General features: G+C 37.2%; 1 protein-coding gene across 50 annotated transcripts in view; it reads left to right on the top strand.

Annotated features, from left to right (window-relative positions):
* The window catches only part of SLMAP (sarcolemma associated protein), a 158,682-nt gene that overhangs the window by 112,039 nt on the left and 28,304 nt on the right, over nt 1-18,339 (top strand). For 46 of the 50 annotated variants that reach the window (XM_070574857.1, XM_070574858.1, XM_070574842.1 and 43 more), the window contains 3 exons: nt 10,889-10,948; nt 17,093-17,173; nt 17,401-17,460. In XM_070574857.1, coding sequence (XP_070430958.1) covers nt 10,889-10,948; nt 17,093-17,173; nt 17,401-17,460 — 201 coding nt within the window. Of the gene's footprint in view, nt 1-10,888; nt 11,016-17,092; nt 17,174-17,400; nt 17,461-18,339 lie in introns of those variants that run through there. The other 4 variants (XM_070574861.1, XM_070574862.1, XM_070574860.1 and 1 more) reach the window with 3 other exon arrangements.

Genomic DNA, 18,339 nt, shown 5'->3' with positions numbered 1-18,339 from the left:
ACACAGAACTTTGTCAGCTTTGTATTGCCTCACCCTTGAAAATGAAGAGACAACCAAGATCACCAAACTTTTGAGGAAATTCTCTGCTGAGAAAGACAGAGATCAAAACAAACAGAAAATGTGACTGGAGAAGAAACAGGAAAAATGTGAGAAGCAGAAGAAAACTATATTTAAAAAAGTATAAATAGGGCTGGCCCCGTGGCCGAGTGGTTACGTTCGCGCGCTCCGCTGCAGGCAGCCCAGTGTTTCGTTGGTTCGAATCCTGGGTGCAGACATGGCACTGCTCATCAAACCACGCTGAGGCAGCGTCCCACATACCACAACTAGAAGGACCCACAACCAAGAATATACAACTATGTACCGGGGGGCTTTGGGGAGAAAAAGGAAAAAATAAAATCTTAAAAAAAAAAAGTATAAATAATTTCTTCAGGAAGATAGAGTGTTTCATGGATGAAACAAGATAAAGATGCTATTTTTAAAAAGGAGCAGAGTGCAAGTAGAATTCTTGAAAACTAAAAATATAAATGCCAGATTTAAGAAAAAAAGTTAGACCAGTAGGGAGAGTGAAGTAAGCATCATGGCAGAGTGAGCTCTTCCCTTGGACTCTCCCCGCTAAGATACAATGAAAAGGACACACATAAACCAACAGAGGACATTCACACGACACAACAGAAGTCTGAGAGATCCACACAACCATACTTCTGAAGGTGGAGGTGCTGGACCCCCCTGGGAGGCAGTGGAAGGAGGTAATGGGATCTCCTTTCCCTCCCCCAATGGCAGCAACCTAGGTCACAGGACCGCATGCAGCTTGGGTGAGGGGTGGGGAGGGCGTGCCCTCTGCAGGAACGCCTTAGTTCTTGAAATTGCCTCCCAGCCTGTGGGAAAGCTCCACACTGAGGAACCTAAGCAATTGTGTGGGCATCTTCACCAAGCTGAGCACCCCAGGAGGGCAGAGAGTGAGTGCACCCTGGGATCACGCATGCAAAACAAAATGCCCCTCCTCCTGCCTGGCACATCAGCTCAGCAGGTTGGCTTGAGCAAGGGACCCCAGCCAGAGCACCTGCACATACATTTATAAAGCAGTGGCGGCAAGTGTGCCAACACAGACAGGCTCTGTCAGCATAGCTTCCAAAGGATAGGCATAGCTGTCAGGGATCACAGAAGGCCCAGAATACACAGCTCCTGCCACCCCTACCCCCCCACCCATGGCAGCAGGTGGCATCTGTAACCAGATACTACCAGTATGTGAAAGGACAAATCTACCCAATCAAATAGTATGAAGAGGTATATTAACACTCCAGACCAGAAGAAAAGTGACAAGCCCCCAAAAGTCCATCCTAAAGGCATAGAAATTTACAATCTAAATGACGGAATTCAAACTAGCTATCATAAAAAAACTCAACAAGTTACCAGAAAACTCAGAAAGTTCAATGAAATCAGGAATAAAATTAACAGAGGGAATTCTCCACAAAAGAGATTGGAACTATAAAAAACAATCAGAAACATTGGAGGTGAAAAACAATATGAGATAAAGAAAAATCTGGAGTCCTTGAATAACAGAGCTGACATCATGGAGGACAGAATTAGCAATTTAGAGGACAGAAACATAGAAATGCTTCAGATGGAGGAGAGAGAACTAAGACTAAAAAGAAATGAAGAAATTCTTTGAGAAATATATGACTCAATTAGGAAATGCAATATAAGGATTATAGGCATTCCAGAGGGAGAAAGGACCAGAGAGCACGTTCAAAGAAATAATAGCAGAGAACTTCCCAAATCTGGGGAAGGAGCTGGAATAATAATAAAAGAAGCTGGGGCTGGTCCCATGGCCGAGTGGTTAAGTTCGTGTGCTCTGCTTTGACGGCCCAGGGTTTCGCCAGTTCGGATCCTGGGTGTGGACATGGCATCACTCATCAGGCCATGCTGAGGCAGCATCCCACATGCCACAACTAGAAGGACCCACAACTGAAAATACACAACTATGTACCAGGGGGCTTTGGGGAGAAGAAGGAAAAATAAAATCTTTAATAATAAAAGAAGCTAACAGAAGTTCTAATTACATCAGTGTTAAAAGATTTTCTCCGAGGCATATAATTAGTAAAACTGGCAAAAGTCAATGACAAAAACAAAATATTAAGGGCAGCAAGGCAGAAGAAAATAACTTACAAAGGAACCCCTATCAGCGTTTCAGTGGATTTCTCAGCAGAAACCCTACATGGTAGGAGAGAGTGGAATGATACATTCAAAATTCTGAAGGATGAAAACTTTCAGCCAAGAATACTCTGTTCAATGAAAATAACCTTCAGATGTGGTGGAGAAATAAGAACTTTCCAAGATAAACAAAAGCTAAGGGAGTTCATCACCATAAGACCCTTCCCCCACAAGAAATGATCAAGAAGGCCCTCATACCTGAAAAAAAAAAAGGAGTTTACAAAGCCTTGAGCAAGGAGATAAATAGGCAGACAAAATCAGAAAATTGCAGCTCTCTATCAGAACAGGTTAGCAAACAATTATAGCATTAAAGGTAAAAGGAAGGAAAACATCAATAATCATTTCATTATAACCACAAACTCACAACAAAAAATGAAATAAGTTGTGACACCAATAACTTAGACAGGGATGAGGAAAGGGATGGAACCTGCTTAGACTAAGGAAATAAGAGGCTATCAGAAAATGAACTATCTCATCTAGGAGATCTTTTATACAAACCTCATGGTAACCACTAAAAAAAAAATCAGAACAGAGACACAAGTGATAAATAAAGAGAAAACTGAGAAAACCGTCGTAAATAAGCACCAAGCTGAATTAGCAGTCAGAAATACACAGGATGAGAAATGAGGGAAATACAGAACAACTGGAAAACTAGTGATAAAATGGCAGCATTAAGCCCTCATATATCAATAATAACTCTAAATGTAAATGGCTTGAATTCTCCAATCCGAAGACACAGAGTGGCTGGATGGATTAAAAAATAAGACCCAACAATATGCTGCCTCCAGGAAACACCTCTCAACTGTAAGACAATCACAGGCTCAGAGTGAAGGAATGGAAGATGATACTTCAAGCTAATGGCAAACAAAAGAAAGCAGGTGTTGCCCTACTTGTATCACACAAGATAGACTTCAAGATAAAAAGGGCAATGAGAGACAAAGAGGGGCAATATATAATGATAAAAGGGGCATTCCACCAAGAGGACATAACACTTATAAATATATATGCAGGGGCCAGCCCTGTGGCTGAGTGGTTAAGTTCATGCACTCTGCTTTGGTGGCCCAAGTTTTCACCAGTTGGGATCCTAGCTGTGGACATGGCACTGCTCATCAGGCCATGCTGAGGCAGCGTCCCACATAGCACAGCCAGAGGCACTCACAACTAGGATATAAAAGTATGTACTGGGGTGCTTTGGGAAGGGGGGAAAAAAAGAAGATTGGCAACAGTTGTTAGCTCAGCTGCCAATCTTTAAAAAAAAAAAAAATATATATATATATATATATATACACACACACACATATGCGCCTCACACAGGAGTACTAAAGTACATAAAGCAGCTATTAACAAACCTAAAAGCAGATATTAACAGCAATTTAATAACAGTAGGGGACCTTAATACATCACTTACATCAGTGGACAGATCATCCAGACAAAAAGTCAACAAGGAAATAGTAGAATTAAATGAAAAACTAGACCAGATGGACTTAATAGATATATATAGAACACTCCATCCAAAAACAGCAAAATACATATTCTCCTCAAGTGCGCATGGAACATTCTCAAAGATCATATTTTGGGAAACAAGGCAAACCTCAATAAATTTAAGAAGATTGAAATCATATCAAGCATCTTTTCTAACCACAATGCTATGAAACTAGAATGAACTACAAGAGAGGCCAGCCCCGTGGCTGAGTGGTTAAGTTCATGTGCTCTGTTTCGGCGGGCCAGGGTTTCACTGGTTTGGATCCTGGGTGTGCACATGGCCCTGCTCGTCAGGCCACGCTGAGGCAGCATCCCACATAGCACAACCAGAGGCACTCACAACAAGAATCTACAACTATGTACTGGGGGCTTTGGGAAGAAGAATTAAAAAAAAAAAGAATTGGCAATAGTTGTTAGCTCAGGAGCCAATCTTAAAAAAAAAAAAAAAAGAAATGAACTACAAGAAAAAAGCTGAGAAAGTAACAAACATGTAGAGACTAAACAACGTGCTTCTGAACAACCAATAGTAATTGAAAAAATTAAAAGAGAAATAAAAAAATGTCTGGAGACAAATGAAAATGAAAATACACCATAGCAACTCATATGGGATGCAGCAAAAGTGGTCCTAAGAGGGAAATTCATAGTGATACAGGCCCACCTTAACAAACAAGAAAAATCTCAAGTAAGTAATCTTACTACACCTAACAAAACTAGAAAAAGAAGAACAAACAAAGCCCAAAGTCAGCAGAAGGAGGGAAATAATAAAAATTAGAGCAGAAATAAATGAAATAGAAACAAAAAGAAAACTATGGAAAGGATCAGCGAAACTAAGAGCTGTTTCTTTGAGAAGGTAAACAAAATTGACAAATCCTTAGCCAGACTCACTAAGAAAAACAATAGAAGACTCAAATAAATAAAATTAGAAATGAAAGAGAAGAAATTACAACAGATACCACAGAAATACAAAGGATTGTAAGAGAATACTATGAAAAACTATATGCCAATAAATTGGACAATCTAGAAGAAATGGGTAAGTTCTTAGGTTCATACAACCTCCCAAAACTGAATCAAAAAGAAATAGAGAGTCTGAGTAGAAAATTCACAAATAAAGAGATTGAAACAGTAATCAAAATCCTCCCCAAAAATAAAAATCCAGGACCAGATGGCTTCCCTGGAGAATTCTGCCAAACATTCAAGGAAGATTTAATACCTCTCCTTCTCAAACTATTCCAAAAAATTGAAGAAAATGGAGCACTTCCTAAAACATTTTACAAGGCCAACATCATCTGATCTCAAACCCACATAAGGACAACACAAAGAAGGAAAATTACAGGCCAGTATTGCTGAGGAACTAAATGCAGAAATCTTCAACAAAATATTGGCAGACCGAATCAGCAATACATTAAAAGGATCATACAGCATGATCATGTGGGATTTATACCAGGGACATAGGAATGGTTCGACATGCACAAATCAATGAGTGTGATACACCACATTACCAAAATGAGTAACAAAAACCACATGATCATCTCAATAGAAGCAGAGGAAGCATTTGACAAGACCCAACATCCATTTATGATAAAAACTCGCAATAAAATGGGTATAGGAGGAAAGTACCTTAACATAATAAAGGCCATATATGACAAACCCACAGCCAACGTCATACTCAACAGTACAAGACTGAAAGCCATCCTTCTGAGAACAGGAACAAGACAAGAGTGACCACTCTTGCCACTCTTACTCAGCATAGTACTGGAAATTTTGGCCAGAGGAATGAGGCAAGAAAAGGAAATCAAGGTATCCAAATTGGCAGTGAAGAAGTGAAACTCACTGTTTTCAGACAACGTGGTTTTATATATAGAAAACCCTAAAGAATCCATCGGAAAACTATTAGAAATAATTAACAGCTACAGCAAAGTTGCAGAGTACAGAATCAACTTATGAAAATTAGTTGCATTTCTATACTCTGTAATGAATTAACAGAAAGTGAACTCAAGAATACAGTCCTGGGACCAGCCCCATGGCCGAGTGGTTAAGTTCGTACACTCTGCTTCGGCGACCCAGGATTTTGCCAGTTCTGATCCTGGGCGCGGACATGGCACCACTCATCAGGCCATGCTGAGGCGGCGCCCCACATAGCACAGCCAGAGGGACCTACAACTAGAATATACAACTATGTATGGGAGGGTTTTGGGGTGAAGAGAGAAAAAAAAGAAGACAATCCTACTTCGATCACAACAAAAAGAATAAAATATCTAGGAATAAATTTAACCAAGGAGATGAAAGACCTATACAATGAAAACTGTAAGACATTATTGAAAGAAATTGCTGATGACATAAGGAAATGAAAAGATATTCCATGCACATGGATTAGAAGAATAAACATCATTAAAATGTCCATAATGCCTAAAACAATCTACGGATTCAGTGCAATCCCAATCAGAATCCCAATGACATTCTTCACAGAAATAGAACAAAGAATCCTAAAATTCATATGGGGCAACAAAAGACCCCAAATACCTAAAGCAATCCTGAGAAAAAAGAACAAAGCTGGAAGCATCACAATCCCTGACTTCAAAATATACTACAAAGCTATAGTAATCAAACAGCATGGTTCTGGCATAAAAATAGACACACAGATCAATGGAACAAAATTGAACATGCAGAAATAAAATTACGCATCTGCAGACAGCTAATCTTTGACGAAGGAGCCAAGAACATACAATGGAGAACAGAAAGTCTCTTCAATAAATGGTGTTGGGAAAACTGGACAGCCACATGCGAAAGAATGAAAGTAGACCATTGTCTTTTGCCATCCACAAAAATTAACTCAAAAGGGATTAAAGACTTGAAAGTAAGATGTTAAATCATAAAACTCCTAGAAGAAAATATAGGCAGTACACTCTTTAGCATCGTCTTAGAAGCATCTTTTCAAATACCATGTCTGCTAAGGCAAGGGAAAGAAAGGAAAAAAATGAACAAATGGGACTACATCAGATTAAAGAGCTGCTTTAATTAAAGGCAAAGGAAACCAGGAACAAAACAAAAAGACAATTCACACCAACTGGGAGAAAATACTTGCAAATCATATATTCGACAAGGGGTTAATCTCCAAAATATATAAAGAACTCATACAACTCAACAACAACAAAAAAACCCAATCAAAAAATGGGCAGAGGATATGAATAGACATTTTTCCAAAGAAGATACACAGATGGCCAATAGGCACATGAAAAGATGTTCGACATCACTAATCATTAGGGAAATGCAAATCAGAACTACAATGAGATATCACCTTACACCTGTTGGATTGGCTATAATTACTAAGACAAAACCAACAAGTGTTGGGAAGAATGTGGAGAAAACAGAACCCTCACACACTGATGTTGGGAATGCAAACTGGTGCGACCATTATTAAAAACTGGATGGAGATTTCTCAAAAAATTAAAAATAGAGGGGCCAGCCTGTTGGTGTAGTGGTTAAGTTTGCACACTCCAATTCATTGGCCCGGGGTTTGCTGCTTTGGATCCCAGGGTCAGACCTATGCACTGCTTATCAAGCCATGCTGTGGCAGGTGTCCCACATATAAAATAGAGGAAGATGGGCACAGATGTTAGCTCAGGGCTAATCTTCCTCAAAAAAAAATAAAAATAAGAATAAAAGTACAAATACCATATGACCCAGCTATCTCACTACTGGCTATTTATCCAAAGAATTTGAAATAAGCAATTCAGAGACTTATGCACTCCCATGCTCATTCTAGCATTATTCACAACAGCCATGACATGGAAGCAACCCAAGTGCCCATTGCCTGATGAATGGATAAAGAAGATGTGATATATAGGAATACTATTCAGCCATAAAACAGACAAAATCGTCCCATTTGCAACAACATGTGTGGCCCTTGAGGACATTGTTTTAAGCGAAATAAGCCAGACAAAGACAAACACCATGTGATTTCACTCATATGTGGAAGATAAACAAACACGTGGACAAAGGGAGCAAATCAGTTGTTAACAGAGGGCAAGGGAGTTGGCAGGTGGGCATAGGGGTAAAGGGGCACGTATATATGTTGACTGACAAATAATAATGTACAACTGAAATTTCACAGTGTTGTAAACTATTATGACCTCAATAAAATAAAAAATTTTAAAAAAGATATTTAGCACAATAAACTTCCTTTTACACTAAAAAAAAAATCAGTAGAAGGATTAGAAGAGAAAATAGAGGAAACATTGCAGAAGATATAATAAAAAAGACAAGAGGTTTTTTTAAATTTGTTTCTTTAAGGAAGAAAGGAGGGCAAATTTAAGAAAATTAGAGAATTGATCCTGGAGATCTAGCGTCTAAATAAGAAGATTTCTTAAGCGCGAGAAAGGAGAGAGTAGAAGAAGAAGAGAAGTGAGAAAAGAGAATTTATCAGTGAAATAGAATACAAGATACTTCCCCAGAATTGAAGATATGACCTTGTAAACTGCAAGGATGCACTGAATGCTCAGTACAATGTATTTTAAAAGACCACACACTAAGCTAGACGCAAAAAGTCACATATCCACTATACTGGATGAAATATCCAGTGTAGGAATTCACAGTGACAGAAACCAGACAAGTGATGGCTGGGACTGAGAAGGCAGGATGGGAAGTAAATTCTTAGTGAGCATGAGGTTTCCTTTTAGAGTGATGAAAATATTTTGGAACTAGATAGAGGTGGTGGTTGCATAACATTGTGAATGTACTAAATGGCCCTGAATTGTTCACTTTAAAATGATTGTTTTATGGTATGTGAATTTAACCTCAGGTGAAAAAAAAAGACCGTGGGTCCAACCCTGTGGCCTAGTGGTTAAGTTTGGTGTGTTCCACTTCAGCACCCTGGGTTTGGTTCCTGTGTGCGGAACTTATTGGCGGCCATGCTGTGGTGGCGACCTGTATACAAAATAGAGGAAGATTGGCTTGGATGTTAGCTCAGGTGAATCTTCCTCAGCAAAAAAATAAGAGATCATGTACTGAAGTATATGAAATTTAAGGACACCAAGAATAAAGAGAAAATTCTGAAAATGGCCAGAGAGAAACAAAGGCTCTCATACTGTAATAGTCATAATAAACTCAATTATAGTGTAGCAATAAATAACCCTGAAATTTTAGTGGCTTAATTTAACAAACACTTATTTTTCTCTCATGGTACATGTCCTTGGTGAGGGAGAACGCTATTCCACCATGTTATTTATGGATCTAGGCTAATGGAGGCTTTACCATCCTATGGTGTTGCCATGTCAACACTTGGTTGCTAGAGTAGGGGAAGAGAGAAGTATAGAAGACTCCTGCTCTCTCTTGAATGCTTTGGCTGTGGCTAGAACCAGTCATATAGACTTTCCCCAGTGCCTAGGGAGTTGGAACGTCCAGTCCTCCCAGGTGCCCAAACAGGATAGGCAAACCAGCCATTGCTGAGCACAAGAAGTCTCTACTGTGCATGCTGAGGAGCAGGACTCAGACTGGCATTACCTTCTAGTTTGAAGCTAGAAGACAGTAGAACAATGCTTTCAAAATTCTGAAGGAAAATTATTTTTTATAGAATTGTGTATCTAGTCAAAGCATTAGTCAAATGTGAGGATAGAACACTAACGTTTTCAGAGGAACAAAAGTCACAAAGCGTTTACCTTCTATCCACTACTTTTCAGGAAATTCTCAGAGGATATGTTACTCTAAAACAAGGGAATAGAACAGGAAAAGGAAGATTTGGAATCTGGGGGCAAAGGATTTTGCACAGGATATATATAGTCCAGACTGGATCAGGAAGATTAAAGGGCTGGGGGGAGGGAGGGACAGGGATATATAATGTGATAGATTACCTGATATGTTTGATATGTTAATATTGAGAGTTTTATAGTTCTGTGAGAACTTGGGCTCTTTGAGATAGATATATAAAAAACTAGCAAAACAAAACAAGACGTTTTAAGCTCCAAAAATTCTAAATGTTGTACATGAGAAATGTAATCATAGCATATTATATGACCCAGATATAAATAATGGTCGTAATATAAATACTGATTATAGATGTCTCAAATGTAACTCTTATGAGGATGATAGTAAGATTTGAGAGCTTAATCATCTATAAGAGATTGTCAGTAAATAATGTCTAAAATGGAAAAATAGACAAATAGCAATATATTATTTAGAAATATAAATGCAAATACCAGAAGAAATGGCTAAAAATTAAAAGTTGTCGCTTCCAGGAATTGAATTTCAGGAATGGAGTGGAGTAGGACAGAGGATGAATAGGACAGCTCACATTGTACATCTTGTAAGACTAATGGCTTTTAAAATTGAATCTATTACTTTGACTTAAAAAAAGTTGTTTTTAAGGAGTGAGGGGGAAACAGCGCTACATACTGCAAAAATCCTATATGAAATGAAAAGTATTAAAAGGAGCCATGGGCTTTGGCAGATAGGAGGTTATAGTGATCTTGGAGCAGCTTCAGTGGTTGAGTGGTGGGTGTAGACCAGGTTGCAGGAGGTGGCAGAGTGAAAGAGAAATTATTTCATGTACCGCAAAAGTGTAAATTGAAGGAGACTAACTGACATACAGGATTAAATAAGGGGATATACAGAATAGATGTGTTATCTTCCTCAGTGAAATACAGAATATGAAAATCTGACTTTAAATAAATTATAAAGAAGCTACATTAGACATTTACAGATAATCCCCCATAAAACAAAACAAAAATATTTTAAATTTATTTAAATAATTAGTTCTTCTAAAATGATTCATTTTACTGAAACACGTCATATAGGCTGACTTGTATCAATAGGGAAAAGTATGCTATTGATATAATTTGTATTACTTTATTTAAATAAAATACCTTCTCAGAATTCCTTTATTTCAACTTAATATCCTTGATTTTGAAAGAGTTGCTTGCTTTGTTCCTTCTGAGTCCTTTTCAAAAAGATCTAGGCTTTTTAAATAACATGAAAACTAATGAAAATAAAAGGCAAATTGTGTCCCTACCCCCTAACCTGATTGCTCTATTATAGTGCGAATTCTCTTAGTTCCTCTTTCAGGTTCAAGTTTTTGTTGAAGCCTAGTCATGGGAGTAATGTTATCATCTTTAAATTTGGTCATGGAATGTGTTACACTGCCCCGCTCAGGGAAATGCTACTCGGTTTGGGCTTGGATAGTAATGTTTATTTTCTTTGGCAGAGAGGCTGATCGTCGAGGGTCATCTAACCAAAGTGGTAGAAGAAACAAAGCTTTCAAAAGGTTCGTTTTCTGTGGGTTTTCTGTGGGATTTTCCTGTGGGTTTTGACAGCTCTTTTGGATAATGAAGGTTAGTGTACGTTTCCAAGGTCATAGTATTTTATTTTCTCTCTCTAAATACTATTCATAGTATTTTATTTCATCAGTTTATTTCTTATAGCTCACAAAATGGCAATCCAGTAACAGTATCAGATAATAATATAAAGTAGTTGGAGTTTTGTTTTAAGGAGGATATCTTAACTGGAAAGTTTCTCTTTAAATGAGTATAGATGTGTGTGTTTTTAAATGCTTAGAATGAGTTTCTTTGGGTATTAAAGATTTGTTATGATCTCTCTGTCTCACTTCCAGCATTAGTTTCAGCTTTGATGTCAAAATTTTAATCAAACACAATGTAAATCTTTTTTGAAACAACAGGTGAAAAATGCTTACAATTCCATTTTTGTGGTTATCGTACCTTTAACATTTCTTATGATATTTAATATTTTCTTAATTCTTGGCATCTCAATTTGATTTAAACCAAAGTGATAATGTAGAATCTTCTTATATTTTATCGTGGAGTCCTATAATTGTGTGAAGTAGTTTATTAATTCTTTTCTGCTACAATTGTTAGATTTAGAGAAGAAAAGTGGGTTTTAAAACATCATATTATCAAGTCACTTTTATGTATAGGGAAATTGGGCAAATAAATTTGGTGGGATATGCTCATTATCATTCTAGGACTTTCATCAGAACATACCAGTGTAAAATTTAAAACTAGATTCACAATCATTTTGGTCAATTAAAAAAATGAGCGAAAGAAGTTTGGAATACTCAGCTTCAGCACATTCTGTTTTATGAAAGTAACTAGATCCATTTGGCTTTTAAAAATATTTAAAAGGATAGTGTTATTTCAAATATCTGGGGCTTCCTTTCTGAATTTTGTACACGGCAGATGCCATATTTGGGGAAAGAATGCGTAGACTATGCATCACTAATATTGTTCTGGCAAACAGGCATTGAGTTTCAGAACAGTGAACTATTTTTAGTACATATGGCAATTTATTTCATCTTATTAAAGTGAGATGAGAACAGACTTTAAAATAGCTTTTACCTCACCACCTGAAGACCTATTCAGATTAGTTTGTTGAATAGCCAACACTTTGAAATAGAAGTGGAACCTTAGAAAACAAAATCAGTGCTTCTTTAATTAAAGTGTGTTCGTATTTCGATTTAATACATTTTGAATTAGAATATATTTGCTTCGAATTATGTGATGTCATTATAAAAAAGATTTGTGCAATCTTACTGATGTCCTTTTGAAACCTAGCTGTAAAATATGTATTGAAAGCTTTAAAGAACATGCTTTTTTGATCCAGCAATTCCACTTCTGGGTTTTTATCTTAAGGAACAAACTGGACAAATATGCAAGTGTGTTTGTTTCAGTGTTGTTTTAAAAGCAAAATGAGGAAAACTTGTGTCCAATAATAAGGGCATTTATTAAGTAAATTATAGCAAGTAAGTCCATGCAGGTAAATACGTCCTTTAAGAATGATAATCCAGATAGAAGTTTTATATACCCAGAGATTTTTCTATCGGCAGTCAACTGGAACCTTTACTAGCACTACAATTTTACTAGCACTTCTCACAGTTAACATGCAGTAGTACACTAAACCTTGTAACAAACTAGATGGCTGAAATAAGTTACATTTTAAGTGCTTTATATCGGGCTATAAAATATTTTCTTTTGGATTTGGCTGAATTGTCTTATTTTTTTAAATGCTTTCGTTGGTCATGTTTTTGATAGAATTTTCTGCGTTGAAAATATTACTAGAAATTGCCGATTACTAGCTATTACAAATCTTAGTATTTCCTTCAGATATTTCACCTAATGCAAAATGTGATCATAGATTGCATATGCTTTCTGTTAAAGCCCTAACTCAACTTGCAGTCATTATATGTTTACAATAGCTTTAGGGGTGGAAGTAGAAAGAAAACAGTTGTTTTCTACTCCAGATTCTACCACCAACTAGCTATGTGCCCTCAGGCAACTTACTTTAGTTCTTTTTTTTTTTTAACGATTTTCTTTTTTCTTTTTTCTCCCCAAAGCCCCCTGGTACATAGTTGTGTATTTTTAGTTGTGGGTCCTTCCAGTTGTGGCACGTGGGGCACCACCCTAGCATGGCCTGATAAGCGGTGCCATGCCCGTGCCCAGGATCCGAGCTGGCGAAACCCTGGGCCGCCGAAGTGGAGCATGTGAACTTAACCACTCAGCCACAGGGCCGGCCTCTACTTTAGCTCTTTAAACCTATTTCTTCATTTGTAGAATGGGATTGACAATATTTAACTTGCAGGGTTTTGTGGGAATTTAGTGAAATATTGCTTATGAAGCAGGAAGCAACATTCTGGCGTTCAACCAGTGTTAGTTCTCCTTTCCTTTCTTGATTTTTAACCTTGCTTTCTTTGCAAGTAGTGCTTCCAGTGGTGTAGGAAATGGTCTATGGCCAGTATGTTTGTTTTGCCTGTCCATCATTCTGTCTACTCAAAGATACAGTGAAAATAGTCACCTTGTTGTAGATTTCTCAGTTTGGGAACAGTTTAATATTGATGTTGGTACCCAAATTAATTTATCTCTGAGAACCTCATTTCCTTTATTTGTAAAATAAGACCAATTAAAAAGTATAATCCTCATATTTTTGAAGACTTAGTTATGCGCCAGGCAGCAATCTATGTGCTTATTCTTTCATTGAACCCTCACAACAACCTTGTTAAGGTCATTATTATCCCTCATCTTTACAGATGAGGAAACTGAGGCAAAGAAAAGTTGTGTCTTATGTCAAATTACAGAGCTGTTAAGTGGTGAAATTAAGATTTAAATTCAGTCAACCTGACTTTAGCATTTATAATCTTCAGGATGGTAGTTTTTATATAGTATAAGCCTAATAAATATTACCTACAATAATAATTGTCATATGCAAAGCACAGTAAATTATTCATAATGATAATCTAGCTATTCTTCCATTTCCTTTTATATACTATTGGTGTGTATCTTAATGATTAAGTACTGCAGAGAGAATCAACCAGTGATGACATTTTTTTTTCTTTTTTGAGGATGATTAACCCTGAGCCAACATCTGCTGCCAATCCTCCCCTTTTTTGCTGAGGAAGACTGGCCCTGAGCTAACATCTGTGCCCATCTTCCTCTACTTTACATGTGGGACGCCAGCCACATGCCAAGCAGTGTGTAGGTCTGCACCCGGGATCCAAACTGGTGAACCCTGGGCCGCCGAAGCAGAACGTGTGCACTTAACTGCTGCACCACTGGGCTGGCCCCAGTAATGACTTTTTAATACTAGAAAGTTGGGTGCTGCTTCTAACTGAAGAATAGATATTTTGAAAAATAGATACTCTACCACTCATTTGTTGTGTCCTGTGTTTCATTCTTGAATAGATTTTGTTTGCCCTGATATAGGAACTGTAGTATCAGGACACAATAATGATGGATCATGTCTTGACTTGCTAAAATCTTGCCTTCTTATGCAAAGTAAATTTGTACCTTCAGTCATCCTTTTTTTGGAGCACCTACTATATACTATGCACTGTTCTGTGCAATGAGGATATAGCAGTTAACAAAACAGACAAAAATCCCTGCCCTCATGAAGTTTATATTCTGGTAGGATCTTAATGGAAGATTTGGTCCCACCTTTATGGCAGTTTTACCTTCCTGGCCAATACTCTAAATATAAAGTAAAAGTTCCTTCTAAGCCAGAAGAATACTTTTGAAAGTATATTCCTCTTGGTTTACCTCAATATCTTGATCATAAAATTGCCCAGAATGTTAAAATCAGAAGAGAGTCATTTTTCTGTTTTCTTTTCCATTCCCCCAGAGTTGTTGTTTTTCTATCTATTATAGATTAGATGTATTAGCATGCCTTATTTGAGACTGTAACTTTGTGATCAAAACTACAACATTCAGAAATGTCTGATTACACACCCTATCAGTGCACCAGAGGTCATAGATTGGATTCCCATGGGCCTCTGTGGTCAGTGACTTCACTTCTAATCTAAGCTCCCTGTCTCTCAGCAGTTGGCCTTCGGCTAGAAATGGCAGTGAGAAAAGAAGCAAAAGCCTTCTTGTAATCCATCACCTGTTTCATAAGTTAAGCTACAAATTATAGGGGTGTTCTTATATGGAATAGCCATAACAATGTATATTTTAATATTGTACTAAATATTGGTGACGGTAATGGTTTTAGATATCTTTCTGATTACTTTCAAAATGAAAAATATCTCTTGATTTAGTTGTTTATAACACAGTTGATTATAATATAATTATATTCACTATAGTTTTTCAAATAATGTATGACTGTGTGAAGTTAGAAAGTAAATGTCCGCCATGTCCCTACCTCCAAAAAAGACCATTGGTAACTCTGTTTTAGATCCTTCTAGACTTGAATAAATAATATAACTAAAAATTCATAGCTAAATGTATAACTACTTTCATTCTAAATGGGGTCAGGGAGCCAGCCCAGTGGCGCAGTGGTTAACTGCGCACGTTCTGCTTCGGCAGCCCGGGGTTCACCAGTTTGGATCCCGGGTGCAGACCTACACACTGCTTGGCATGTGGCTGGCGTCCCACATGTAAAGTAGAGGAAGATGGGCACAGATGTTAGCTCAGGGCCAGTCTTCCTCAGCAAAAAGAGGAGGACTGACAGCAGTTAGCTCAGGGCTAATCTTCCTCAAAAAATAAATAAATGGGGTCATATTATACATACTGTTCTTTAACAGACTTTATTTTTACTTAATAGTAGTGAATATATCTTGAATATTTTCCATTCCATAATGAAGAATGTTGCAATGAACATCCTTATATGTACTATAAATAGTCTATTGTTTCCTTAGAAAAAGTACTAGAAGTGGATATGCCTATTTACATTTTTCATACAAATTACCACAAACAGTACAATCAAGTGCATAGCATTGTAAAAAATCATATGCTTAGTGAATTTATAATCTCACTAAGGAAATAAGATATATAGACACACAGAATGATAAAAAAAAGATCATGATTAATTGCTAAAACACAAGACTCAGAGAAGATGCAATTAAAAGGAGCTGCATGCTGAAGAAGTGAAGACTTCCTTAGAGGTGATGGGGCTTACGCTCTCTCTTACGGAATGAATAGGCCAAGTAGAGAGAATGGTCGTTGAATTTAGGGAAATGTAAACTCAAGCAAAGAATTGCAGGCCATCATGAGCTGGCATGCCTCAGCCCTGTAAAGAGGCTGACCTGACTGAAACAGAGCTCCTGTGGGAATTAATGCAGGGACCAGATTATGGCTAAATTCTGGGATGTGAAGCTTGGCTGAGGCCTTATGGAGAAATGGGGAAGTGCTGTAGGATTATGGTGAGCGAAATGGCCATCTCTGTAAATGCTATCCTAATGCATGCGATAGTATACAGGGCCTAATTAATAGTCAGTCATCTTTAATAAATTATTGGACTTATAGTTAATATTTTTGAGAGCAATTCATTGCAAACTAGCCCTAGAATATCTTTTATTGGATCAAGCAGCACACTACTTGCAAATAATTTCAAAACTTTTTTTATTTTAAGTTTTTCTCAATGTAGTTCAGGTATCATTATATTTTCTTTAGATATAAAAAGCTGGTAATTTTCTTGTTTTAACTGTTACTTTTATAACAAATAATTGTGATTTTTTTTTTTTTTTAGAATTTTATTATGAGTATAAATATTACTAAGGCAACCTAACTTGTGTTTTTATATAATAGAGCCATTTGCTTTTATCATCTTCATACAATGTCCCCATGGCCTTGGGAATTTTGCTATATTTGTTGCATTTCTCTGAATACTTTAGCAAAGCTTGCTTCGTTTTTGTTTCCAGTTGGCCAGTGGACAACCTTGAACAAAAGCCCCAGCCCTCTGCACAGCAGACACCAATCCACATTATAATTTAATATGAGCTACGTGTAATAGCCAGCATTCCATTTTGGACTAGAGTGGTACAGAAGTAAGAGATTTCAGTGACTTCAGTTAATTTTAAAAGTATTTTGCATACCAGTAGATTTAGAGCACGCATAGCCTGAAGCAGTTTTATTGATATAAGCTATTTAATTATAATGGGATTCTACTTTTATTTTTTTCTTGGTAGAAAACCAGGCAAGAGCAAAGGAATCTGATTTATCAGATACTCTGAGTCCAAGCAAGGAAAAAAGTAGTGACGACACTACAGGTGAGTTTTAACCTAATGTTTACAAATCTACAGATGTTATTGTTACCAATAGAGCAGTTTAGGTATGCAGGTTAATGTGAGTGGAGATTTCAAAGTTTGTGTTTTGGGAAAAAACAATGCTTCCATTTATCAATAGCTGTATAAATTTCAGTTACTTATTTTGATAATGATAGCTTGCTGATAGAGCTGATTACTGTTTGTAATTGTCTTTTTTCCCCTCTCTGTAGACGCCCAAATGGATGAGCAAGACCTAAATGAACCTCTTGCTAAAGTGTCCCTATTAAAAGGTACTTTTAACATGTTTTTATGACGTTTTAAACCAGGGCATCAGATTCATCCTTTTCAATTCCATGTATTATGTGAAGTTTTAAGTTTTAGTTGAAAGGTTAACTTTTTTGTATATTTTTATTGTATAACAGGTCCTGTAAGGTAGCAGGAACTAAAATTTAAAATGTTAGTTTTGGTGCCAGTGCTTCAAACAAAAAGTTGAAATTATAAAATTGGGATCTATCAAGGTTATGAAAGGCGAAACTGCGAGTGATATTCTGCATATGAAATGCAGCTGTGGTTTTTTTGTGTTTACCTTCATGTCTCTGATAGAAACTTACTAACACTTATAACATAAACTAGAAAAAGGTAGGGCTGGCCCAGTGGCGCAGTGGTTAAGTTCTCATGTTCTGCTTAGCGGCCCGGGGTTCACCGGTTCGGATCCTGGATGCAGACATGGCACCACTTGGCACGCCATGCTGTTGTAGGCGTCCCACATATAAAGTGGAGGAGGATGGGCATGGATGTTAGCTCAGGGCCATTCTTCCTCAGCAAAAAGAGTAGGATTGGCAGCAGTTAGCTCAGGGCTAATCTTCCTCAAAAAAAGAAAAAAGAAAAGAAAAAGGTAAAATCATTAACTTTCTTGAAAGAACCACCTGTTTGCTCTGTTACCATATGGTAGCAGTTTAAATTTCCTCATTTTCTGGTCCTCCCTATCCTCCAATAAATGTCCCTAGGTTCTTAGGATGCTCTTTTAGAAATTTTGGGTGGGGCTAAGATAAGCAGTGCATATAATAAACTCTTTCACTTGTCTCACTTCTAGGTAAGAAGTACATTTATTTCTTGATATTGTTTAGAATGAAATGGGTAGGAAATAAATCAGCATTTATAAAAGTGTT

Source organism: Equus przewalskii, chromosome 15, assembly GCF_037783145.1.
Source record: "Equus przewalskii isolate Varuska chromosome 15, EquPr2, whole genome shotgun sequence".
Taxonomy (NCBI): domain Eukaryota; kingdom Metazoa; phylum Chordata; class Mammalia; order Perissodactyla; family Equidae; genus Equus; species Equus przewalskii.
The sequence above is the reverse complement of the archived record's forward strand: the minus strand, read 5'-3'. Positions and strand labels throughout refer to the sequence as shown.